This window comes from Nycticebus coucang, chromosome 9, assembly GCF_027406575.1.
Source record: "Nycticebus coucang isolate mNycCou1 chromosome 9, mNycCou1.pri, whole genome shotgun sequence".
Lineage (NCBI taxonomy): Eukaryota > Metazoa > Chordata > Mammalia > Primates > Lorisidae > Nycticebus > Nycticebus coucang.
The window spans coordinates 50,885,796-50,913,406 of NC_069788.1; the positions used below are offsets into that span (position 1 = coordinate 50,885,796).

At 41.3% G+C, this 27,611-nt stretch overlaps 1 protein-coding gene, 1 non-coding gene and 1 pseudogene across 3 annotated transcripts; 2 read left to right on the forward strand and 1 right to left on the reverse strand.

Annotated features, from left to right (window-relative positions):
* The first annotated feature begins 284 nt into the window (after positions 1-284).
* On the forward strand, positions 285-19,567 carry TRIM27 (tripartite motif containing 27). 2 transcript variants are annotated; one of them, XM_053602186.1, is made up of 8 exons: positions 285-1,069; positions 2,176-2,271; positions 3,891-4,121; positions 12,175-12,197; positions 13,976-14,091; positions 14,218-14,250; positions 15,776-15,802; positions 17,922-19,567. In XM_053602186.1, exons 1-8 carry the CDS (start codon positions 650-652, stop codon positions 18,515-18,517), a joined length of 1,542 nt encoding a protein of 513 aa, XP_053458161.1. In that variant the 5' UTR covers positions 285-649; the 3' UTR covers positions 18,518-19,567. The 2 variants fall into 2 exon arrangements, with proteins under 2 accessions (XP_053458161.1, XP_053458162.1); XM_053602187.1 differs by lacking the exon at positions 15,776-15,802 and having other exon boundaries at positions 292-1,069.
* Positions 6,639-6,739, reverse strand: LOC128595112 (uncharacterized; annotated as a pseudogene).
* A 6,133-nt stretch (positions 19,568-25,700) lies between the features above and the next one.
* TRNAL-CAA (transfer RNA leucine (anticodon CAA)) lies at positions 25,701-25,806 on the forward strand. Its single transcript has 2 exons — positions 25,701-25,738; positions 25,761-25,806. It is a non-coding gene; the product is annotated as a tRNA-Leu (tRNA).
* The last annotated feature ends 1,805 nt before the right edge of the window (positions 25,807-27,611 follow it).

A 27,611-nucleotide genomic window follows, 5' to 3' on the forward strand; every position in this document is an offset into this window, starting at 1 on the left:
AACAAAGACGAACTAGGCCCATCAACTACGGAAGCTTGGAAGTAGGCCCGAAGCGTGTGGCAGGGTTATTACGTCACCGCTGCGCCCTAGAGACGGAACCTGCTCCTGTGACCCGAGGCAGAACCCTTGGAACGTTCAGCCCAAGGGCCGGCGGCCCAGCAGCCAACTTCTCTTTAGAAAGAAACAGCCGAAGCCCAGAGGCCACTAAGTTGAACAGCTCGCGGGAGGTGCGGGCCAAGCCCCGCCTCCGAGCCGCCTCTTCCGCTCGCGCCGGGGTGGGGTCTACGCGGCAGCCGGGATCCGCTCGGACGCGGCCACGTTGTCTTTCGCGCTTGTTGCGCCTGGCCCTGTAAACCCGGTCCGCGGCGCTTCGTTCCGGCTCCTCTGACACAGCCGTGAGGCCGGGTGAGGCAGCAGTATTCGCGCTCTCCCTCAGCGGGTACAGAGGCGCAGGGAGCGGCCCGGCCAGTCCGAGGCTCCCGCCCGCGGGCGCGTCTGGGATCCGGGCCTGAGAGGCGCCGCCCTCCGTGTGCCCGCTTGTCTCCCCGCGCCGCCCAGGAGCAGCGAACGCGAAAGGGCACAGGAGAGTTGGGCTCAGCGTAGAGCTCGGCGCTGGGGCCCATGCCCTGCGCCCCCGCGGGCCGGCGCTATGGCCTCCGGGAGCGTGGCCGAGTGCCTGCAGCAGGAGACCACCTGCCCTGTGTGCCTGCAGTACTTCGCCGAGCCCATGATGCTCGACTGCGGCCACAACATCTGTTGCGCGTGCCTCGCCCGTTGTTGGGGCGCGGCAGAGACTAACGTGTCGTGTCCGCAGTGCCGGGAGACCTTCCCACAGCGGCACATGCGGCCCAACCGGCATTTGGCCAACGTGACCCAGCTGGTGAAGCAGCTGCGCACCGAGCGGCCGTCGGGGCCCGGGGGCGAGATGGGCGTGTGCGAGAAGCACCGCGAGCCCCTGAAGCTGTACTGCGAGGAGGACCAGATGCCCATCTGCGTGGTGTGCGACCGCTCCCGCGAGCACCGCGGCCACAGCGTGCTGCCGCTGGAGGAGGCAGTGGAGGGCTTCAAGGTGAGGGCGCGGAGCGGGAGGGGCGGGAGCGGGAGTCGGACAAAGGAAGGAGAGAGCCGAAGGGGCCTCCCTTTTTTCCGCCTAGAAAATGGCTGAGCCGGACGTGTGGTTCACAACCGTCATTTCCTCTCCGTCCGCTCCAGAACCTCCGCATTCAGATTTGGGAGGAAAACCTGTAGCTGGTGAAACCAGAAGTCTCCCCACCCCCACTGTTCTTTCTCTATTTGCCCCTGCGTATCCCAGCTCACGGCCGCATTGTACGTAGAGACAGCCCATGGAGAACCTCTTTTTGACAATATAAAAGAAGTGTGGAAAACCACGTACACGTCAACAAGCTTCGAAGACACTCACTCCCCTCAGCTTCCAATCAAGTAAAGACAAAACACATTCTGATGTTAACTGTACATCAAGCAGATTCCCATCACTTAGTTTGTAAACATTCCCACAACACTTCCTTGTAATATTGTTCTAGAAGCTCACAGAAAAGAATAGTCCTTTACTGCTGAAGTCATTTAATCACTCTGAAAGTTAGGAGACAAGAGTTATTATGAAGATTAAAACAAATCATATGATGTGCAGAGCCCTCAGTGAAGTATTAGATACAACTAGACAATAATATAGAAACAAAGTATTAAGCAACATTCAAGGAGTCTGATGCTGTATATTTGAGAGCTGCAGAAATACACAAGTCCAGGTTTAAATGTGAGTGCATTCATGCATAATTAATCACTTAACATTTATGGAGCTTTCAGCTCTTGAGTAGGCTGTGAAAGTGGGCTTTCCCAGGTCACACATTTTCTTAGTATGCCTCTCTTGAAGAACTATAACTTTAAGCTTCCTAGTCTGGTCACTTTTCAATTAAGCCATGCAGTCTCCTCGGGACAGGTAAATGACTCATGTTTTAAGATACACATAAATTGCCAAAGGGAAGGAGTGGTGGCCCTGTGCTCTGGGACTTTGTTCTGTAGGTGCCAGTGTGGTCTGAGGACAAGCTCTAAAAGAGGGACTAGGTATCAGGAGTATGTGTTCCATTGTGATAGGCAGAGTAACCACATTGATGCTAAGCATCTGCCTAATCTTGAACTGACTATTTTTCTTTTTTTCAGGAGCAAATTCAGAATCAGCTGGACCATCTAAAAAGAGTGAAAGACTTAAAGAAGAGACGTCGGGCACAGGGAGAGCAAGCACGAGCTGAACTCTTGGTAAGGGTTGTTGGAATTCAGTTAACATTGTGCTTGCTGGTCATTTCCTCTTCTATGGGGCAGTGTCACTTCCCTTAACCTCATCCAGCTATGTCACCCAGAACTTATATGTACAGGTGGAGCAACCACATGGCAGTTGTAACTTACCTGGAGAACCAAGGGATTCCCCCTCATTTGGGGAAGGATGGAGGAGTCAAGTTTGGAAACCCTGGAAATTACACGTATCAGTAAAATTTATCCTGCTAGCTTTGTGTAGATCAGAGTTGATCCTTGACAAAGCTGAGATAGACAAAATTCTTGGTCACAATTAGCTTCCTTTGTGGTACCATCGTGAAGACAGGTGCTAATAGTAGATTTGTGTAAGCTCTACTGTTGCTTTCTCTGAGATGTTTCCCTTTCTTAACAATCCTTCACTTTTAACTTTTTCACTCTGCCCTCTTTCCCTAGTCTCACAAGGCCTTGGCAAGTGGCTGATGTATTAATCTGATAGGGATATTTGGGAAGTTTGTTTAAAAAAAAAAGCCAAAATACAGAAATTTTTATATATGCATTTTCATATCTACCATTTAGGTGTTTACAATTTTTTTGAACAATAAATAAAATATTACACATCCCCATTCAGCATTATTTACATCTGAAATGCAAATTCCTGGACTAGTTGTGTGGTATCTTCTTGTGAGAAATTTTGTCAGTCCTGGCAGGGTCCAGTAAAGAACTGGACAGGGAACTTATTTCCATGTTGTCTTTACATCTCATCACTCTTTCTGCCCATATAGTCTGCTGAGACCTCAGTTCTTCTTGCTTGAAAATATGTCTTAACAGGCTCAGCGCCCGATGCACAGTAGTTACGACACCAGCCATGTACACCAAAGGTGGAGGGTTCGAACCTGCTCTGGGCTAGCTAAACAACAATGACAACTGCAATAACAATAACAAAAAAATAGCTGGGCGTTGTGGCTGGTGCCTGTAGTTCCAGCTACTTGGGAGGCTGAGGCAAGAGAATTGCTTCAGCCCAAGAGTTTGAGGTTGCTGTGAACTGTGACGCTATGGCACTCTACCAAGGGTGACATAGTGAGACTCGGTCTCAAAAAAAAAAATAAAAATGAAAAAAAAAAAAAGAAAATATGTCTTATACTCTTCTCTATGAGCCAAAGGAGACTCAAATCGTTATGCATACAATGGTGTTCTTTGTGAAGGAATCATTAAAAGGGAGAGCCCTTCTCTGAGAATCAGGGCACCTGGAGATACTTGTAGGTTCTAACACTACCTAATTGTGTAGATGGAGTCATGTAAGTTCTCCAGGCCTTCATTTCCTCATCTGTGAAATTGGTAGGTTGGACAAGAATTGAGGTTTTCCAGTACCCTGCTGGTACTGCACTTTTCACCAGTATAATGGTATGTGGGTGTTTCTTCGTCTCTCAGCTGGAAGAATGGCAGGGATGCTAAATGTATTACAATGCAAGTGTTCCATGGCAGGCAGAAGAATGGAAATGATAAGTGAGTGTACCTGGTCCTTGTTTCTGTATCCTCGGATGAAATGATGTAGTTAGGGGAGAAATGTGAAGGGCACTAGAAGTGATACTTTTTCCCTTCATTGCTCTTCCCTGTCATCTATATAGAGCCTGACCCAGATGGAAAGGGAAAAGATAGTTTGGGAGTTTGAGCAGCTATATCACTCCTTGAAGGAGCATGAATATCGTCTCCTGGCTCGCCTGGAGGAGCTGGACTTGGCCATCTACAACAGCATCAACGGTGCCATCACCCAGTTCTCCTGCAACATCTCCCACCTCAGCAGCCTAATCAGCCAACTGGAAGAGAAGCAACAGCAACCTACCAGGGAGCTCTTGCAGGTAAGGTTTAGAGAACTCTGCCAAGATAGCCACCACTAAAATAGTTTTTCTTCACCTTTTTGCCAAGTAGTATCCAGAACCTCCTGTCTTCTTTACAATTATGTAAGCAAGGCAAGGGCTTGCCAAACTCTGTTTGGATATGTTGGAAGGAAAATGTACACTAGAAGTTCTTGTTGACACAGCTTGGACCAGTCATTTGCATTGTTTTAGGGAAAGAAAAAGAAATGATGTCCAAGCCTTCCCTGCATTGACAAATGGTCTGATCAAGGGGGAGGCTCTTGAATCTTTGGGCCTCAGTGACCTCATTTGCTCATGAAATGGGGGGCTGGACCATATGTCACCCAAAGATGCTCCTCATTCCTGTATCCTATAATTTTAACATATACATAATTCTTACCACAGCCACAAAGCACTTGAGCAGGAATGGTTAGCCCAACGAGTCCTGTTATTTAATCTTGGAAGCGGAGGTGATAAGCTGTAGATCTCTCCCAGCAGAACCACAGAAAACAAGCTAATGTCTCTCTATTTATTCATTCAGCACATATTGTCTCCTTCTAGGTACTATCAAGTATTGAATAACATTTGTTGAATTACATTCTAATGTGGAGCTCAGACAATAAGTGAACAGTTACCACAGGTGTTGATAAAATGCCATTAAAAAGGGATGACTGGATAGAGCAAGGGTCAGCAAATTATAGCCCATCACCTTTTGTATGTCTTGGGAATTAGGTATGGTTTTTACATTTTTTAATGATTGGAAGAAATCAGAAGAATGTATTTTATGATACATGAAATCGAAATTTACATGAAATTATATGAAATTCAAATTTAGTGTCCATACATTTTCATTGGAACACAGCCATGATTGTTTATGTGTTACCTATCACTGTTTTTCTGCTACAGCAGCAGCATTCAATATTTTTGACAGAGACTAACAGCCTAAAATATTTTACTGTTTGGCCTTCTAAGTGAAAGTTTACTGACCCCTGTTACAGTTTAAGCCTGAAAGAACATTGGCGTCTAAATGCAATGTTTCAGTAGTCAGAGTAGTGACTGGGTGGGGTGAATGGAGACTGCAAGAGCAGATTATTTCAAGAAATATGACTATGAGGGGATGTAAGAAAATAGAGATGAGGTAGGATTCTGGAGCTATCTGTGGAGATGATGCTAAGGAAACTAGTTAAACATATTTTTGAAGTATGTGTGGGAAATAGAATGGACTAACGTGTGCAGTGTGCTGTTTCTGAGAAGGCAGGTGGGAATGGGACCTAATGCACAATTAGTTGAACATTAGTTGAGCATTAGCAGTGAGCAGGACTTAGTTACAGGGGCTCAGCTGTTACTACTCAACTCCCCCTACCATGGCTCCTGGCTAAATTATTCCACTGTGGCACCTCTGCATAAAGTCACAAATAATGGTTGTGTTGTTAAACCAAATCGATATCAGTTCTGATATTATTTGACCTGAGTTGTGTTACCCTGTTGTTCACTCTCTGACAACACCCAGCTAATGTTTCTATTTTTAGTAGAAATAGGGTCTTCCTCTTGCTCAGGCTGGTCTCTAACCCTGAGTTCAAGGGATAGTCCCATGTTGGTCTTCAAGAGTTGCTAGGATTACAGGTCTGAGGCACTGTGCCTGGCCATAGTAGGATTATTTGTCCAGTGAACATCCATTTATAGTGGGACTGTTCTGCCCTGGACTTTCTTGTGTGCTTTGCTTTCTCAGATCTTGACTGCTATGCTGTAGTCACTGAGACAACAGATAGTTGGGCTGGTCCAGGGTTGGGGTTTGGCGAGGTGAACTTGGGCTTTTGTTTTGTTTTGTTTTGTAAAATATGCAAAAAATAAACTTTAATGCAAATTTGTGGCATAAAAGTAGCTTTTAGTAAATTCACAATGTGTGCAGTTGTAACCCACTATTTAAATGCAGATCACAGCCTCGGGCTAGGTCACTCCTGTAATCCTAGCACTTTGGAAGGCTGAGGCAGGTGGATTGCTTGAACTTAGGAGTTTGAGACCAGCCTGAGCAAGCCCTGTTTCTACTAAAAATAGAAAAACTAACCAGGCATTGGGAGGCTGAAGCAAGAGTATCATTTGAGCCCAAGAGTTTGAGCTTGTTGTGAGCTATGATGCCACATTACTCTACACAAGGCGACAGTGAGGGACTGTCTCAAAAAAAGAAAAAAGAAAAAAAAATTCCAGAACACTTTGATTACTTCAGAAGGAAACCCCACACTATTAAACCATCATGCCTTCCCTCCTATCCCCAACCAGTGGCTATATGGATTTGTCTATTCTAGATATTTGATATAAATGAAACCATATGCTATGTGGTATTTTGTTTCACTTAGAATGATTTTTTTCAAAGTTCATTAACATGTAACATGTTTCAGTACTTCATTTCTTTTTATGGCTAAATAACTTTGTTGTATGCATGCTACGTTTGGTTTTTTTATTAGTTGATATTTAGGGCTTTTGCACCTTTTGGCTATTGTGAATAGCGATGCTGTCAACATTAAAAATATAAAACGATTCTCAAATTTTTGTGTCATTTTTGTACAAGGGCCACGTTAATCTCTGAATGGTTCCAATTTGCCTGTATCTGTTGCCTAAGAAAGCACCATTCTTAAGATTTTAAAACTTTTTTAAGGTAGAAGTTATTTGTAAGAATATATTAGAATAGATGAATCATAAAACTGAAGTTGTATTATGAGGAAAGGGGAGAAAGAAAGAGGGATGGGGGATCATGGACTCAGGGGAGGGTCTCTGATTTTCAAAAAGTACTTCTGAAAGAAGTCTTTGGAAAAGGAAGCTGAATCTAGCAAAATACTAGAGGCAGTACTGTTGCGGTCAGGATAAAGCAAGATGCCCATTATCTCCCTTTATTTAACATTGTACTAAAAGTTTGAACTCATTCAGTTAGGTAAGAGAAAAGAATTAGAGGTATAAGAACTGAGAAGTGTGCACTCTGGGAGGTTGAGGTGAATGGATTGCTTGAGCTCAGGAGTTTGAGTCCAGCCTGAGCAAGAGCAAGACTTTGTCTATACTAAAAATAGAAAAACTGAGGCAAGAGGATCACTTGAGCCCAAGAATTTGAGGTTGCTGTGAGCTATGATGACGCCCTGGCATTCTACCCAGGGTGACAGAGTGAGACTCTGTCTCAAAAAAAGAACTGGAAAAGAAGTTAAGAGAAATAATTGGCTTTTATGTGCCAGATAAGAGCCACTAGAAGACATAGTAAAAGGGAATACCCCATTTCCAATTGCAAAAAAAAATGATGAAATACCAGGGAATAAACTTACAAGAAATACAGAAAAACCTATGTGGAAATACACTTATTATAATTATAAAACACTTCTGAAAGAAACAAAATAAATTTGAATAAATAGATACCATTTATTTGATAAGACATCTCAATTGTCAGCTCTTCATATTCATAAACTTAATGCAATTTCTTTTTTTTTTGAGACAGAGTCTCACTATGTTGCCCTCAGTAGAGTGCTGTAGTGTCACAGCTCACGGCAACCTCAAACTCTTGGGCTTAAGTGATTCTCTTGCCTCAGCCTTCCAAGTAGCTGGGACTACAGGCACCCGCCACAACACCCGGCTATTTTTTTGTTGCAGTTGTGACTGTTGTTTAGCAGGCCTGGGCCAGGTTCGAACCTGCCAGCCTAGTTATATGTGGCTGGTGCCCTACCCTCTGAGCTACAGGCACTGCCCAACTTAATGCAATTTCAATGAAAACACCAATAACCTTTTTTCTGGATCTACAAAGATTGATAATAGACTTCAGATAGAAAAATAAGCACATGTGTAGCTGGGGTACATTGAGAAAGATCTCTAAGACAGAACCGGCCCTACTAGATATTAAAACATACTATAAAACCGGTGTAATTAAAGCAGTTGGTGTTAGCACAAGGGAAAAAAACCATACACACATTGTAACCAGTCAAAAGGTGATGTTAAATTGAAATAAAATATATGCCACAAATAGAAATTATAGCTCTAGGGCGGCAGCCCCATATACCGAGGGTGGCGGGTTCAAGCCCAGCCCCGGGCAAACTGCAACAAAAAAATAGCCGGGCGTTGTGGCGGATGCCTGTAGTCCCAGCTGCTCGGGAGGCTGAGGCAGGAGAATCTCCTAAGCCCAGGAGTTGGAGGTTGCTGTGAGCTGTGTGACGCCACGGCACTCTACCGAGGGCAATAAAGTGAAACTCTTGTCTCTACAAAAAAAAAAAAAAAAAAAAGAAATTATAGCTCTAATAAGAGAACTTATATAAAGAACTTATGTAAACTTAAGGGAGAAAAGACAAAGTCTTATAGAAAAATGGGCAAAAGATGCAAATAGGCATGTTCTAAAGACATAAAATCTGTAAACAGCTGGAAAAATGTTCTTTGTACTTAGAAATGCTGATTAAACTGAGATAACCTTTTGTACTCACCAGAACAGCAAAAAAATTTTCACCTTAGTATACTGTTGGCGAAGATGCTGGGGGTGAGACTGCAATATCATACAACCTTTTGGAGGAGAATTTGGCAATATTTAGCAGAACTATAGATATCCAAAAATCATGTTTGACTTGTGCAATTATAAAAGATACAAGACACAATATGAAAGATAAAAATCGGGGCTTGGTGCCTGTAGCTCAAGCCGCTAAGGCTCTACCCACATACACCAGAGTTGGCGGGTTCAAACCCAGCGGGGTCCTGGCAAACAACAATGACGATTACAACCAAAAAGTAGCTGGGCGTTGTGGTGGGCGCCTGTAGTCCTAGCTACTTGGGAGGCTGAGGCAAGAGAATCGCTTAAGCCCAGGAGTCAGAGGTTGCTGTGAGCTGTGACGTCACAGCACACTACCCAGGGTGACAGCTTGAGGCTCTGTCTCAAAAAAAGAAAATGAAAGATAAACATAGGTATATGTTAAGTATTACAATTTTAATATAGTTTTAACTTAAAGTATAACTTTTTTTGGTACTCTGTATATACAGCTAGAGGAGAATAATTTGAACATTTCTGACATAAAAGATAAGTATTTAAAGTGATGACTATTCTAATTACACTGATTTGATCTTTACCAATTATATGAATATTAATTCATCACAGGTACTCTGGAAATATATAAACCTATTATGTATCAATTGAAAAAAGAGAATTTAGGCCAGGTGTGGTAGCTCATACCTGTAATCTGAGTACTCTAGGAGGCCGAGGTGAGAGGACTGCTTGAGATCTGACCAGGCGGAACAAGACCAAGACCCTGTCTCTATAAAAAGTAGAAAAATTATCTGGGTTTGGTGGCACATGCCTATAGTCCCAGCTACTCTGCAGGCTGAGGCAGGAGGATTATTTGAGCCTAAGAATTTGAGGTTGCAGTGTGCTATGATGACACCACTGCATCTAGTCTAGGCGATGCCCTTTATTTAAAAGAAAAAAAAAATTCTTATAGGACTTTACCTTGAAGATATACGTATACACAAATATATTTGTAGACACACAATGGCCTGGCAGGGTGGTCATGCCTGTAATACCAGCACTTTAGGAAGCAGAGGTGGGAGGATCATTTCAGCACAGGAGTTTGAGATTGCCATGAGCTATGATGGCACCACTGCACTCCATTCTGGGAGACAGAACAAGGTCCTGTCTCCTAAAATACATATGCACAAGTTTATTTGCTGCACAACTTCCGCAACTGCAAAATATTAGAAATAGTCTAACTTCTAAACCTAGGAGATTGTTTTAGGTAATTGTGCATATATATGCAGTGATACACACGGAATACTATGCAACTGTAAAAAATAAGATACCAATGAACTGTTATGAGCTGCTATGTGAAAAGATCAAAGTGTAAAATATAGAGTATGTGACATTTTGTGTAAGAAAAAAAGGAGAATTGGAAAATATATGTATCTGCTTATTTTTACAAAGGAAACCAAAAAAGGGATGGGGAGAATGAGATAGGAGGTAATAGAGGGAGTGACAAGACTCTCTGGTTAAGTCTAGACTTTTTTTTTTTTTTTTTTTGAGATAGTCTCATTTTGTTGCCCTCTGTAGAGTGCATGGTGTCATAGCTCACAGCAAGCTCAAACTCTTAGGCTCAAGAGATCCTCTTGCCTTAGCCTCTGGAATAGCTGGGACTAACAGTGCCCACTACAATGCCTGGCTATTTTTAGAGATGGGGTCTTGCCCTTGCTGAGGCTGATCTTGAACTCCTAAACTCAAGGGCCTCCCAGAGTGCAGGACTACAGGTATGAGCCACTGTGCCTAGCCTTAAGTCCAGACCAAAATGAACAGAAAACTGAACAGTGATATGCTTATCTAACCCACAACACATATTCCAATTTAATCAGCTGTCTTGTTATAACTACCCCACCCTGCCCCACCTTTTGGTAACATTACCCAGGATCATTCACTGCATTTAGTTATTATGGCATATATCTTTTATTCACTGAATTGAATAAAATAAGAATCTGTAAGTTCCCATTAATAATAAGGGAAAATTCTTCCGTTCATTGGAATGTCAACTAAGCAATATAGATGGAATTTTGAAGTTAGAAAGTGACCATTTGGCAATCATCATAAAAATTGATTTAGACAAATTATCAATGGATGCTGTATGTAAGTGGGAAAGTTTGATGAAAACTAGAACTATCATTTATAGATTACTTATTACAAATAGGAAAATAATAACTATACAATGATCAAAATTAGTATCACCAGTAAGGGAGTATAATATACATTTAGAAGGAAACAGCATATTCTCATCATGAATTTTTTTCTTTTTTTTTTTTTTTAGACAGAGTCTCACTCTGTTGCCCAGGCCACATGCTGAGGTGTCATCATAGCTCACAGCAGTGGTTCTCCACCTTCCTAATGCCGTGACCCCTTTAATACAGTTCCTCATGTTGCAGTATTAGGAAGGTTGAGAACCACTGGCTCACAGCAACCTCAGACTCTTGGGTTCAAGTGATCTTCCTCCTTTAGCCTCCCAGTTAGCTTTTGGTTTTTGGCCAGGGCTAGGTTTGAACCCGCCACCTCCAGCATATGGGACCAGCGCCCTACTCCTTGAGCCACAGGCGCCGCCCTCTCCCAGTTAGCTTTAATGATAGGCATCTGACACAATGCCACACTAATTTTCCTATTTTTAGTAGAGATGGGGGTCTTGCTCTTGCTTAGGCTTTGTCTCAAACTCCTGAGCTCATGCAGTCCTCCTACCTCGGCTTCCCGTGAGCCATGGTACAACTTGAATTTAATCATGAGGGAATTATCTGAGAAAGTAGAGGGACATTTTATAAAGTGGCTTGTATTAAACAATTTCAATGCCATGAAAGACAAATCAGGGCTGAGGAACTGTTTTCAGTTAAAGACATGTGTCATGATAACTAAGTGCAGTGAATGATCCTGGGTAATGTTACCAAAAGGGGGAGCAGTGTGGGATAGCTGTAACAAAATTATTAAGACAGTTGATTAAATTGGAATATGTGTGATAAGCATATCACTAATGATACTGTACTTATGTAAGAAAATGTTCTTAGGAATGACATATAGAGATATAATCTAAGCAATGACCTCTGAAAAGGGTTTGAAGATAAATATTTTTTAAATATTAAATATGAGAGGAGAGAGACAGAACATGAAATATTAGCAATTAAAAGTTGATAATTCTGGGAAAAGGATATATAGGAGTTCTTTGTATAGCAGCTTTTCTGTGAATTTGATATTTCACAGTGAAAAGCAAGCAGGACAGGTAGACAGTTGAGGTACAGAGGTAAGATGCTTGGGTTGGTACATTTTGAAATCATGAGGTTCTTGACCAGTAGATGGTGAGTGCAGAAGGAGGGCGTAGAAAATGCTGGTTTAACATACAGCGTGTACCTCAGTCTCTTCTGCCCGATTCCCAGCTCCGTAAGGCTATATGTTCAGTTTATGTTCAGTGACCCTTGTTTTTGGTTTCTCCCAGGAGAACCCTTCCATAGTTGGATTTTCAACAAACATCTATGAAAGAAAACTTTAGTTATGAATGACTCCTTATGTCTATCCTTTTCCTTTCTCTTACAGGACATCGGGGACACATTGAGCAGGTACAGTTTTTTCTCCCAAGGGTTAAATCAAGCACGGAAAGACTTGCCTCCCTTACATTTGTAAATCCTGAAAGCAACCCAGAGCCTAGGATAGACATCTTACCAAAATGAGACATATTCTACTGTCCCCGAAGAGAGTCACTGGTAGCAAGGAACTAGGTGAACCATAGCTCTTCTCAGTAAAACTCAGGATATTGACCAAGTGTGGAGTAGGGGTGTCCACTTAGGAGGCTGCTGGTGGATTTAGGGATATGAGGACACTTCCATGGAAAGGATAGGGCCCCTTACAGGGACTTGGGCAGAGTGCAAGGTAGTCTATGGCTGTTGCTTCAAAATTGTGCATTTCAAAATCCTTTCCCTTTTGTGTTCTCTCTCTCTCTTTCCTATAATGGAGAAAATGAGGCCTAAGGAAGGGGTGAGTGGCCTAGAATTATATAATTACTGATAAGCCACCTGGTCTCTGGATCTTATTTTAATTATTTTTCCACCATTAAACAAAAGTTGGGGAAGAGCTCCCTGGGACTTGGAACATGACAGAGAGGGAGAGTGTGAATAAGCCAGGGCAAAGTAATATTAGCAGGAAGCGTGGCACGCAAATGGGATAGGCTGTGGGAAAATGATGTTTGGTACTATGTAGAAGAGTGCCTTTGGGGGTGGAGATTGACTTTGAGGGAGCTAAACTTTGAAGTGACTAAATACTGAGAGGTGAAAACCCTCCTGAGGAACATGCAGCTTGACTATGTGGAAGCATTTGGGAAGATGGGGTAGGGCCTCATAGATGCATATGTTGGCTAGGAGATCTCTATGGGTAGAATCTTGATAGAACTGAGCTTCTTAAGGGCTCCTGGGATGGAAGTGAGTTGGAACTTGTATCAGTACTGCCTTTACATACCACTTTTTGATGCCAGTCTAGTTCTAACCTAATGTAGAGGTAGATCTTACACTCTGCAGTTTGTGACATTAAGCATTGGGTTTGGTTATATGAAATAAACCCAAAATTTCATTGGCTTAAGGCTTAAACATAATACAAATTTTTCTCACCATATAAGAAGTGTGTAGGTAGGTAGCCTGGGGCTGCCTATTCTGCTGTCTCCAAGTTATAGTCCTGATACAGTCTAATCCATAGCTGGTTGAAAGCTGGCCAGAAGGAAAGAGATAAGTCATGTAACATTCCTTTTTAAGCAGACTTCGCAAAATACTATGAGATATTTCTTACTTCTCAAAGGCCAGAGTCAGTCACAAGGGTAGGTAGATAAAAGGAACACTGGGCAACCATGAGCCATAAAAGGTGAAAGATGAGAGAAGAGGTATTAGGTAAGCAACTGGTGGTCTTTTCCATAGACTCCTTTGCAGAAGTGGGGAAACTGAGTATTGTTCGTCAGAATGCCTATCTGTCTAAACACACCATTTGGGAACTTGAGGATTCTGGATACTTGCCCACCATGAATATCAAGGACTGTCATAGAATTTATAGTGCTTTCTGGCAAGGTCAGCCTCATAGTTAAATTCAGTAAATCTTTCTGAAATGAATACTTGCTATCTGAAAAGCCACGAGCTAAGAGTGCTTTGGGGGATACAGGAGTGAGTAAGATGTCTCCCTTGTTCTGGTCTAGAAAATCATAGCCTAGAAGGAGAAGATGGGAACAGCTGTAGTGGCTGGTTTTAAAGGTTGTCTACCTATGTTGGACACTTTACTCTAGACCCTGTTATGGCCCCTGGAAGGTCATGGAATTAGGGAGGGATTTACTTGTATTTTCTTTTTTTTTTCTTTAATTTAGGGCAGAAAGAATCAGGATCCCTGAACCCTGGATCACACCTCCAGATCTGCAAGAGAAAATCCATATTTTTGCCCAAAAATGTCTATTCTTGACGGAGAGTCTAAAGCAATTCACAGGTAATGTGAGGAGAGGTGTCAGGAGAGAAATGGATTTATAGTAAATATCTTTGTATTGTTTGAAGGGGATATATGTTCCAGCCAGATAGTGGGTTACAAACTGAATATCTTCTTTTCTCTCCTTAGAAAAAATGCAGTCAGATATGGAGAAAATCCAAGGTAAATTTATCTATCTTCTGGGCTATGTATGGATGTTGATGTTTCTTGAGAAGAGCATTAAAAGTGGAGTCTCTGCATTTGAATTAGAATATTCAGACAGCATCTGTATTAAAAGTGTGGGAGATGGGACAAGAGTGATACCCACTGGCCAGCCTCCCCTGATAGTTTATGTCTTCCTTATAGTCTTATTAAGTTTTTCAATTAATAGCCTCTTATTCTAATTTGAAGTCTGTTAACTATATTCAATCAGTTCTCCATTTACATTAATGGAGGAGAAAAATAGACAATCTAAAATTTAATTAATACAGAATTAATTTAATTTTAATTGGGAAAGAGAGTGAACAAAAACTATCCTAGTTAAGTTTCACTTGAGCCCATTTTTAAAATTAATTTAATTAATAATATAAATTAAATGTACAGAGTTCCTCCTGCTGTGGGCATAGGTGCCTAGCAGGACAGGAGCAACCGAGCAGCACAGACTGAGGCAGCACCGCCAGGGAAGTGGTTAATAGCACTTCATCAGTGAAGTGAGGAAAGTAATAGTTCTTACCTTTTCAGGTTATAAGGATTAACGTTATTTACCATTTGTAACATCTTTAGAAGGAAACCTAACACATAATAAGACCTATATTTATGTTTATTAAATAAAGTTTTCTGGGCATTTTGAGAAGCTTTTCCAGATCTAAATTCTTGCTCCTGAGCCACATTCAGTTTGAAGTTGGCTACTTATTGAATACTAAGTACCTAGGTAGGCAATCTGGTGCAGTCTGAAATCCTTAGATATAGGTAAACCTTTTTATTATTTATTACAGATTACCCTCATAATCTTTGATTATTTCCTATATTCTTTATGTTAAATCCTAATTTGTATTACATCTTTTCAGATATGTACTTGGCATTTAGCAACATAGAGTAGGGAACTCTCCTTGTGGAGGACAAGCAAGACAAATAGGGAGAAACTCCACTCAATATAGTGTGTAATACCAAAAGCGATTAGTTCAGGTATGATTTTCCTTGATTTGCTGTCATTTACGTCTTCTGCTCTTCTCAATGAGATCATATATGAATATGCTTTGTCAACTTTAAAATACCTTATAAGTCTTATTTACCCCAGAGTGGCAATGGTTGTCACTTGAGCTACCCAGCTCCTAAAACAGAGATAACTTATGATAGCGAAGAGGAGTGTATGATGTGGGCCTGGAACTGGGGTTCCCTCTGCAGAGCCTACAGGCTTGCTGGAGGGTGGAATCCTTGATCTTAGCTCAGTTTGACCCCATATTCTACCAGTCTCAGTCATCTGGATATCTGTCTACTCAAGGTTCCTAATCCCTCTTCCCTCAAAGCTCTGGCTGGATGATAGATTCATACGTTGTATGAAGAAATCAGTGTGTGGCTGAGAGTAGTGGTTCTGAGGTTTCTAGTGTAGACCATCGCTTTATGATGACTAACCAAAGTTCCCTCAATAATATATTTCCTAGAAATACTCAAGTGACTTCCAAAATTTATTTTCTCTTTGTTTTTTCAGAATTGAGAGAGGCTCAGTTATATTCAGGTAGGTGATGAGAGACAAAACCATACTGGGGTAAGGAGCCTGTGGCTCAGTGAGTAGGGCGCCAGCCCCATATACCAAGGGTGGCGGGTTCAAACCCAGCCCTGGCTGAACTGCAACCAAAAAATAGCCAGACATTGTGGCAGGCGCCTGTAATCCCAGCTGCTCGGGAGGCTGAGGCAGGAGAATCGCGGAAGCCCAAGAGCTAGAGGTTGCTGTGAGTCCTGTGACATCATGGCACTCTACTGAAGGCGGTAAAGTGAGACTCTGTCTCTACAAAAAAAAAAAAAAATCCTTGTAAATCTAACTATAGCTATGAATGGTATACTGCTCTGCCTGCTTAGCCTCAGGGGCTAACTGATTTGTGACAAGCAGGAGTAATGGAGTTGACCTCCTGTTCTGAGTGCTATAGAGAATCTTAAGAGTCTTGTCTCATCCCATCACTATGCCTCAAGGCAAAGCCCCCTTTCCTTCACAATCACCTTCATATTATGATTTAGAGAGATTGGGAAAATCCACAATTTAAGAGGTACATGAGGTGTGTACTTTCCATAGTCCCATGGCCACCTTTTCTTGAAAAGAGAAAAACTCTGCATACAATATGTCTTCATTCACTTGTCCACTGACTGTGATCCATATTTAATTCTTCCAAAAAAATACTGAGTACCTTACATAGCATCCTACATTGTCTGATACTTGTACGGGGGGTACTTTAGAGGGAACACAGAGTATGAGAAATTCTACTCTTGCAGTTTGCATTGTTTAGTTGGAGGTCTGAGATATACCCATGACACAAGAAAGAGATAGGTAGCCATTGTGCACAGATTGTTGAACTGAGGGTTCTGAGGTTCTTGGTCACCTCCGTAGGTTGCCTGTCTTGAAACTTTTGTGAGAGTCATTTAGCTTGTCTGAACTTTGATTTCTGTGAGATCATGTTTGAGAATCCTCCTCCTGAATAATCTGAAGAGCAAAGGAGAAAATATATGTCAGTGCTTTTAAAATAGGAAAACAGTAACCATATGATCTCAAGATGTTGTAATACCAGAGGAGATGACATGGTGATGCACAGAAAAGGAAAAGTACAATGGCTTGAGCAACTGTTAAGAAAAACTCTGAGGATGATGTAGGTCTTAAACTAGACATTAGAGGATGATGAATAGGGTTTGAATGTGGAGAGTAAAGATCTCATAGAATGGATAAGAGTGATTTGAAAGGTGGGCAAATTTGTTCCCAGAATATTCCCAGTCCCTTATAATTCCAAAATCCCAAATCTTTGAAAGCCACAAGCCTTTTCATTATTTTATAGCAAATGAATTGTGAATTAATGCAGGACTAGAATCTGTCTCTAGGTTCTAAATCTAGAATGGAACTATACAAGGCCCTGTTGTCAGCATTGAGGTGAACATTCATGTCTTACAGCAGCTCTATTAATAGTGAGTAAAAGGCTCAGTGCCCCTAGCTCAATGAGTAGGGTACCAGCCACATACACTGAGGTTGGCGGGTTCGAGCCTGGCCTGGGCCTGCTAAACAATAATGACAACTACAACAAAAAAAATAGCTGGGCATTGTATGGCGGGCATCTGTAGTCCCAGCTACTTGGGAGGCCGAGGCAAGAGAATCACTTAAGCTCAAAAATTTGAGGTTGCTGTGAGCTGTGATGCCATGGTACTCTGCCAAGGGTGACAAAGTGAGACTCTGTCTCAATTAAAAAAAAAAAAAAATAGTTGAGTAAAATGCATCATCAGAGCCTGCCTATCTAAAGTCTGTAATATTCTGAATTCTTTGAAACTTTCGGCTCCTGAAACTTGCAGATTAGGTGATTATGGATATGTAAGAAAACCTGAAATTCACTTTATGATGGATATTGTAGCTTACAATGTGAAAGAAAGGAAACTGGTGACATTTAATACTTTCAGTATTATCTTGGCTACAAAATGGTAACCAGCTAATCCAAGCAATAATTTTTGAATAATGACCTTTATGATATTATTTCATCATAAAATGACTACAACCTCTAGTAGGGAGCTCTTACCCTCTTCTCAGAAAGATAGGGGGAAGGCTAGATGTTTTAGAGTGGGCTCTCCTGATTCTCAGGCTGACCTTCCCCTTTGTGTCTCTGCAGTGGACGTAACTCTGGATCCAGACACGGCCTACCCCAGCCTCATCCTGTCTGATAATCTGCGGCAAGTGCGGTACAGTTACCTCCAACAGGACCTGCCTGACAACCCTGAGCGGTTCAATCTGTTTCCCTGTGTCTTGGGCTCTCCATGCTTCATCGCTGGGAGACATTATTGGGAGGTAGAGGTGGGAGATAAAGCCAAGTGGACCATAGGTGTCTGTGAAGACTCAGTGTGCAGAAAAGGTGGAGTAACCTCAGCTCCCCAGAATGGATTCTGGGCAGTGTCATTGTGGTATGGGAAGGAATATTGGGCTCTTACATCCCCAATGACTGCCCTTCCCCTGCGGACCCCCCTCCAACGGGTGGGGATTTTCTTGGACTATGATGCTGGCGAGGTCTCCTTCTACAATGTGACAGAGAGGTGTCACACCTTTACTTTCTCTCATGCTACCTTCTGTGGGCCTGTCCGGCCCTACTTCAGTCTGAGTTACTCAGGGGGGAAGAGTGCAGCTCCACTGATCATCTGTCCCATGAGTGGGATTGATGGCTTTTCTGGCCACGTTGGGAATCACGGTCATTCCATGGAGACTTCTCCTTGAGGAGGTGAACTCAGGCCATGAGAGCTGTTGGCTATAATCCTACACCAGGCACAAGGCATTTGTTGTCTTGCCACTTTCTATCACCACTGGATGTCCTTACCATGTTCCATGCCCTTGCATTGGGAGACAGGATGTCCATGTTCTCTGCCATTTTTTTTCTTCCTATACAAATTGTGAGATGTAAGGAGAAATATCAGGTTTTCCCAGAAATAAAAACCAGATACCTCCAGTGTTTCACTTTGTGATTTTACACATTTCTGGAGAGGACAAACAATATGGATAATCTTTGGAGTTGGAGAGCCATTTAAGACACACCTTCTTGGCTCATCTTGGCTGCCTCTGGTTTGGCCCCACATAGTGATTGTGGGTATTTGCTGTCATGTCTGGACTAGGCCTCCTTTCTGAAAATCTAGAATGGAACTATACAAGGCCCTATTGTCAGCATGGTTCCCTTTTTCCCAGATTTTCCTTCTGGGAACAGTACCTCTATCCCAATTCCCCATCTGCTGTAGTTTTATTAATTCTATTAAAGAGGCCTGTATGTGTTTTTGTTAGTTATAGTTATTTTACAGTAATGGTGGGAAATGGCCCCATTATATCTCTATTATAATTTCTAATCAATGTCTCTTTGCCTTTGTATCTTTTCTGAGGGCTTTATCTGCTCCCTTTGTTCTAATGAAAGGTGTATCCTGGTGCTGGGTGCACATAATCAAAGATAATTAATATTCTACCCAACTCCGTCCACTGTTTCCCAGTCACATTTGTGAACTGGCGGTCAGTCATATGCGATCCCTGGAAGAATTCTGGGGTAGTATTCTAGGGATTCATTGACCTCTTGCCTCCTTTTCTCCATCTCCTTTGAGAAATGGGGGAATTGGCCTTTCTAATGTGTCCTCAAGGGGCATCACCATGGCCTTTGGAATGTGAGGCATTGTAGAGTCAGAAGGCAAGGGCAGATCATTTTGAACAAGCCCCCATGATGGTTCTTAGTCCTGCTTCTCAGTGGGTACATGATCCTCTGTTTAAAAATAAAGTGACTATGGATGTTTATATTGTTGTTTGCTGGGTCTTCTTGGGATTGGGTTCATACATGTGGGAAGGGGGAAAGGAAGTGGTTAATGGTTTTGATTTCCCACGAGTCCAGAATCCCATTCTGGCCAATATTTTATTTCCACTCGTGATAAAACTACTTTCTCAGTACCATATCACTAATGGTGCTGAAAAAGTAATGTTGGACATCCATAACCTATAGCTTTTATATTGGCTAATCATGTAATTTTACTATGAAAGTGTTTTCTCATTCTTTTTTTTTTTTTGTAATTGGCAATAAGATAATACAGTAATGCTTGGCATAGATCAGGGCCCAAGACTTGCTTCCTCATCCAGAACCACCAGCCCAAGCTCTGGGGCGCATGGAGTTAACATGTGGTGAGGAAGAAAAATAAAGCCAAGAGAATAGCTCTTTTCCTAGGAATCTGGATTAGTGCCCATTCTGAATAATGTTATTTCCCTTGCTGAACATGGCATCAGAAGATGAGATTATGATCTATACTTAAATTCTGTACCAGGCATTGGGGTTCCATGGCTGAAGATAATGAGTTGGTGGTACCATGTCCTAATTCTTTATTGATCAAGTTTTAAGGGAAATAAGATTATCAGGGGCTTCCATAAGGTTAGGTTAGCTTTTGCTGAATACTCTGAGAAATAAGTGTATATGATGACATATAAAGACATGGAGCAATGCTTGGCACCTATTATGAAGAGCTTTATTTACAATAACTTATTTAATGCTCATAACAACCTTATCAAGTATGTACTATTGTCCTTATTTTACAGATAAGGAAACTGAAGCAGAGAGAGGGTAAATGACTTATCCAAGGTGCACAGCTAGGAAGCAGCAGAGCCAGGATTAAAACTGAGATGGAACACATGACCACAAACATCAAATCCTGCCGCTGAAACATACATAGATTATTTTCTGCATATGAGGGGCAGAGCAGAGACTGGAAGCCTTGAAGTTCCAGTCCATTGACCTTGAATGCCTGCCTAATAACACTTTACTCTTAACTGAAGGATCTTCAACTGGAAAATGGGGTGAAAAGTCTCAGAATCACATTCCACTTTAATTAGTCCATTGGGGAAGGGAGGAAGAGTAAAGCCCCATAAAAAGGATACTCTGTACCAGTCCAAGGACACATTCCCTTGGGATGGACTCCTGGTTCTTGCTGTTATCAGTGATGGGGCTATCTGCAGGCTAACTTAGAGGATATCACACTGTGTCTATTTTATTCCCAATAGACCTAGTGGAGCAGGATTTTATTGCACTTTTATTAAAAGCAGCAGCTGGAGCAATGGTAAGCAGTCTTCCTGGATTCAACAAAGCTACTTCTGACTTGAATGAGAATGCATCTATCAGGGTGAATCTTACTAACAGTGCTGAGTGAGAAAAGCTTCAGAAGAATGAGCTGGGTAGTTAGGAGGCTGAAACCAACCTAGGCAACACAGTGAGACCCAGTCTCCAAAAAAACAAACAGTTTCACAAGACTATTATGATACCCTTTTTGTAATATGAACAAAAAGATCATGGTTACTTATGGAGCGTGTGGGAGGATAGGATAGAAGAGGGGCATAGGTTGATACGTGTTAACTGATTATCTGGTATAGGTAGTGGGTTCATTGGTATTTATTTAAATTTTTGATTTTTAAAAAAGCCTGCCATTTTTATTTATGTATTTTTTTGAGACAGTCTCATTATGTCACCCTTGGTAGAGTGCTGTACTCTACACAAGGTGACAGAGACTTACCTCAAAAAAAAAAAAAAGTAAAACTCAAAGCGTTCTTAATGTTCCAATGGTGGGTGGGTGAGTTGCCTCTTCACAAATTAAGGACATTCTTTGATTCAAATACACAACTAACCAGAGTTGGGTGCCCCAGCTGAATATGATTCCTGAGAAGAATACAAGAGAGCATGGCTTCTGTCCTTGGAAAAGTTCATTAAAAGGGGGAAAATATGAAAAAGAAGTGGAGCACAATTAATGGCGAGTTAAGGATAAATAAAACGTGCTGCAGGAGAATTTGGTGGAGCACAATATTCTGAGAGAAAGCTGACTGCATTTTTTAGTGCCCTTTTCTTTCTTTTTTTTTTTTTTAATTTTTGAGACAGTCTCAAGGTATTGCCCTAGGCAGAGTGCTGTGGCATCACAGCTCACAGCAACCTTGAACTCTTGGGCTCAAGTGATCCTCTTGCCTCAGCTTTCTGAGTAGCTGGGACTATAGGCGACTGCCACAACACTTGGCTATGGGGGTCTTGCTCTGGCTCAGGCTGGTCTCCAGCACCTGAGCTCAAGCAATCCACCTGCCTTGGCCTCCCAGAGTGCTCGAGTTACAGATATAAACGACTAGGTCAGGCCTAACTTAATTATGTAATTAAATGACTAATTCCTGTACTTTGTTTAACCAGAAATTCCTCCTGTGTGAGGTCTCTGCGAAGAATAATAAGAAAACCCAAGCAATTGTAGGAGAATTGGCTTTGCTAAGATGTTAACAAAGTAGCTTAGATATCAAAATGTGTGAATAACAGTTGTATTTGACAACATTGCTCCAGTTACATTTCCTTTTTCCTTGTTGGAGAGAAAGTGTAAATTTCTCAGGTTTGATTTTTTTTTTAATTGCATTTGAATTCTGATATGTAAGCAAGGCATTTGAAGGTAATCTTTTCAGGTACACACATGTACCAGATTCTTCATTCAGAGCACGATACAGAATTTGGATTTGTATGGGGTGTGATTGCCAAACGCTGTTCAGGGTTTGTGATACACAAGAAGAATGTAACAGGAAAAAAGTGAGAAGATATTAGTTTCCTTTAGTGTAGAAAAACTTCACATTTTCAACCTACATTTATTTTTTAAATGACTAAAGAAATATTATCATAGATGCTTTTGATGAGACTCTGGGTGTTTTTTAGTAATTTATTTATTTTAAAATGATAGGGCCTCACTCTGTCACCCAGGCTGGAGTACAGTGGTTTGAGAATAGCTCACCACAGCCTGAAATTCCCTGGAAACTGGGTCTCAAGCAGTCCTCCCATCTGAGTCTCCTGAGTTGTTGAGCTTCTGCCTCCTGGTAGATTTTTTTCCCTTTCTTTCTATATTGTACCCTTCCATGGAAACCTAAATAAGTATTAAGCATACACAAAAATAAAGAAAATATAACATTGAACTCCCAGTATTGTGTCCCAACTTCAACAACTGGCAATTTATGGTCAATCTGAGTTCAAATGCACTCTTATTTAATCTAAAGTAAATCCTGGAAATGATGTCACAAAAATCAGATGATTTTATGGAACCTCTGGTAAAATGTCAGATTGATTTCAAGGTTGGAAATTAAATCCTGTTTTCACTATCAGCTTTTTTCCTTTTTGTCCCTCTTGCTTACTCTCTTTAAATAATTGGTCAGACCTTTAAAAATTACCCTTGTAGGAAATTTTTTTCATAAAAATGTAGAATGGCCTCCAGAGAGCCTTCTTGCACAATAAATATTGTTAGTAAATAGTAAATATATATGTTCAATTATACTTCACCTTGTTTTAAAATGGGCTTAAAGCTATTTAACAGATAATGTCAAGATAGCAGGTGTTTAATGTGCCATAAAGGAAGAAAAAAGAATTAAACAGAGGGCAGCGACTGTGGCTAAGTGGGTAGGGCGCTGGCCCCATATACTGAGGGTGGCAGGTTCAAACCCGGCCCCAGCCAAACTGGCAACAAAAATATAGCCGGGCGTTGTGGTGGGTGCCTGTGGTCCCAGCTGCTTCAGAGGCTGAGGCAAGAGAATCACCTGGGCCAAGGAGGTGGAGGTTGCTGTGAGCTGTGACGCTACGGCACTCTACCCAGGGTGACAAAATGAGATTCTGTCTCTAAAAAAAAAAAAGAATTAAAGAATGTCCAGGAATAGCATAATAAATGTATAGGATAAGAACATTACAAGGATGTTAAATGTGGGCCACTGTTTGGCTTTAAAAATTTGTATAGGAATCCCATTACTTTTATACCTCATAGTTTCCATGAGATGGCAAAACAGACCACATGTTTAAGGTACTTAATGGGATTCTGGTTAGAGAATTTCTGCTTGGGTTCTTGGTATTTAGAAACTGTAAGAGCTTAGTTTTCATAAAATATAAATCAATAAGGAAAGGAATACCTCAATAAAAATTTGATGAGCAATTTACTGATGAAGAAGTAAAAACATCTTTTAAATGTGTTGAACATCACTAATATGTTTAAAAAATACCTTGCCATTTTTCACCTATTAAATGTTTTTATGGTCTGTTTAATCCTAACATCCTGTGTTGGTCAGGTTTGGGATATCTAAATCACTTCATATCTTTTTAACAGGCAGTTGGGCATCATGCATAAGAAGGCTTTAAAACTGGATAAATTTTGACCTAATGATTTCACTTCTAGAAATTTAAGGAAACAATTATGGATGTCTGAAAATATTTGTCTACACAAAAAGTTTTTATAGCACTGCTCATGACAACAAAGAATTAGAAATAATCCAGCATTGAACAATATGGGTTTGAAATGGGTTATCCTCATTAAAATTTATACAAAATAATGTTTAACTTCAGTACTTGGAAAGTACATAAGCTCATAATATTATTTGATAAGCAAACTATGTAGTACACCTGACTTTGGGGGAAAATATGGCAGTTGAAAAACTAAATACATGAAATGTTAGTAATTACCTCTGACTATAGATAATTTTTATTTTGATTTAATTTGTACTTTCAACAATTTGTGTGTACTTCGCAATTAGAAAAACATACCTACAAATAATTAAGGGGTTACTGTTGCCGTGTTGGAAATCATTTCCTGGATAACTTCCCAACATAACTATAGCTTATGGCAGAAAATACACACATTTCGTATCTTGTTGTTTATCGTACTTCTCACTACCCATTTTCTCTTTAATTATAAAAAAAAATCATGAAACTAAGGAAGTCTATGGAAACCAAAGACAGGGCATACTGGAACGCAAATTATCTCTCCATGCAGAAAAGAGACCTAAAAGGAAACGTTTGCAACGTTTAATGAGTACAAAAAATAGCCTATTAAGACTAAAATCTAATTAAAATTCCTAAGACTATATTTCTGCTTTCTGAATACAGCAGTTGCAATGGTTGAGTTCAAATACTTATCCTCTAAGACTACGTTTGCCAGGCACTGTCCTGGCAACATTTGGCCAACAAAGATTATTTTAGCACAATGTTCCTGACGCCGAAGGGCTCTCAATATCTAGTTGGAGGAATAATTTCTTACTGCTTAGTTTTAGGGCCCCATTAAAATATTTAACCTGGGGCCTTTCAGGCCCAGAACTCAAATCACTGGCAGGAGGCTGAGGAACGGCTGGAAAAGTGGGTTAAGAGGATGTGACTCTCACCCACCATCCCCCTTAAAAATTGCCACTGTTCTCTGACCTGGCAACAGACAACCTGGAGATTTCCAATCGGGATAACCTGAGAGTGACCAGGAAGGTCGAGGGCCGAGCGTGTCACTCCTGAGTTTCTCCGGCCCTGGGACAGAAACGGCCTTGAGACTGTGGCCCTTGCTCTGGCAGAAGCGTTCCGCGCCCTACTCCGACTTCCCTAGCAGTTCCCGGCTGGCACTTCCGGAACCCAGTAGAAACTTTAAAGCGAGGCGATGTAAGGACAGAAGGAAACTAAACAGAGGCGGCAAAAGTGTTACCCTATAGAACAGGGTCCTCTATTTCGTTAGGGTTTTGGTGTTCTGTTTCTTACCATCTTCAAAAGAACGAAATCCTAGTACCAGGGGGAGGCTAACCACGATTAAGACGAGTAAAGGAAAGTCTGGAAAGCCGACCCAGAGAACAAGGCAAAAAGACGTTCTTCCTTTCCCTTCCTTCCCGAAATCTGGGTAGGCTAAGCACACAAGAAATGTTTGCACACTTATCTCAAATGGGGTGACAGCTGTAAGGTCCATAAGAGACTTGTATCCAGTTTCATGCACGAAAATTTTTTCTGCTCCCGCAAATTCTCAATCCACAGGGAGCTTTCCTTTTTGCCGTTGCTAAGCAACCCTGACGTCAGCACTTCTTTGAATACGCGTCAGAGAAGCGTTGCGCATCGATCTCTACTTTAGGGAAGATCTCCGCCTTTCTGTAGGGTGTCAGGATGGCCGAGTGGTCTAAGGCGCCAGACTCAAGCTCCGCTTCCCCGCGCTGGGGATTCTGGTCTCCAGATGGAGGCGTGGGTTCGAATCCCACTTCTGACACATTGTTTTTTCCTCTCTCCTCATTTTTGTAACAAATACCTAGAACTTCATCACAGAAGTATGCGTAAGCAACTACCAACCTACGCTTAAAAAAATCGACTTTTAAAATTTTCTCACGGAGACTACACTGGAAAGCGTAAAAGCGGAAGTATCGCGATATTTGGGGCAAAGCCATTCAATCGCGTGGGGACGCTAGAAGTTGGTCTCTGTCTCCTCGCGAGATCGTTTGGCAGTCGTGAGATGCGGGACAGAGGTACTCTGCCTCACAGTGCAGGTGGAGAGAGGGGGTCCTATGGCTATGTTCCCCGCCTTCTCCATGAGGCCTGCCCACTTTGTTTTAAATCCCAGCCCTCTTCTGGACACTTCCTGTAGCACTTTACTACCAGTCTTACTACTCTCTGGTTCACGACTGTGCGATCTCGAATCGTACACTAATTCTTTGCTCTCCTATTTTCAAAAGTCACAGAATTAGTTCTCAAGCGTTTCCTTTGATTATGCATATTCACACTCGCGTTGGCATCTTTGTCAAGATGGCATGTTTTAATTACAGCTTTGTCTACTCAGTGAAAACTGAGTACCATTTTCACTCCTGAATAAAATATGAAAGATCCGCCTTCCTCTTCTAAATGTAGTTGCCATCAACAATTTGTATTTCTTACCGTTCTTTCGTCTCTCATTTGCATATATGCATTCGTTAATATTTTGCGTTTTACAGAAATAGAATCATAAAAAACAGTTCTCTGACATATTTGCCCTTCATTTCATGGGCTCTTTGATGTGAAACACTCATTCTTTTTCCTTATAAAGGGGATACTGCAAATCATTTCAAAGCATGGATATATTCTACTTCTTTAAACCACCTTTTTACTGAACATTTAAAGTATCTCCAATTATTATTTAGTAAGTGCTTATCATGTGCCAGGAGATGCAGCCCTGGGGAATATGGCCGTAAAAATGTAAAATTGAAGTTAAAAAAAAAAGTTCACTTTTGTGGAGTTTTACTCTAGTTAAATGACTGGCTTTCCCTCAGGAAGTCCATATTCCAAGATTTCCTGATCTCTTAGGAGAAGAACGTAATTCCTAGATCTTCAGACTAAATGCCTATTGCCAGCTATTGAAGATTCATATCCATATAACCATACATTTCTCTGTCTTTATGACTACTCATGACTGGATTCTTCTGATTATTATCTGAGTAGTCAAAATATGAAACTGGTCAGGAGAAAAGAAAGCTGGTTAGTTTGACAGTAGACTTCTCAGGAGACATTCATTGTAGACAGGATCCAATTGTTTTATTCCAAAGCAACATTCTGAATTCAGAAGGCCAGAACCAAATGGTTTCAAGTACAGTGCTGCCAAATATCCCTAGATCCCTATAGTATTTCAATTAACCGTAGGTAGGTGAGATATGAAATGGAATTTCAAAGCTTATGTAGGAGAAAAGAAATTAATTATCATGAGATTTCTACTACTACTACTACTACTAAATATATAAAAGTTCAGGGCATAATATAACATGTTCATGTGTAGCCACTGGCCTAGTAAGATGTTTTTCAGAGAAGCAAATAAGTACATATATCTCTGAAGATTCTGGAAAAAATTGTAGATCCTTCGGGAGAAGTAGGTGACTTAGAAAAAAACAGGAAGGTTGTATGGGGGACAGGAGATAGCAGCTGTTTACCTTGGAAATTTCTAGAGGAAAAAAAGCAAGAAGGCTGTCACAAATGACTTTTCGTATGACTGTCATATTGAATTTTAAAAGGTAAATTTCAGTTAAAAAATAGTTACAGAAATTTACAAGAGGC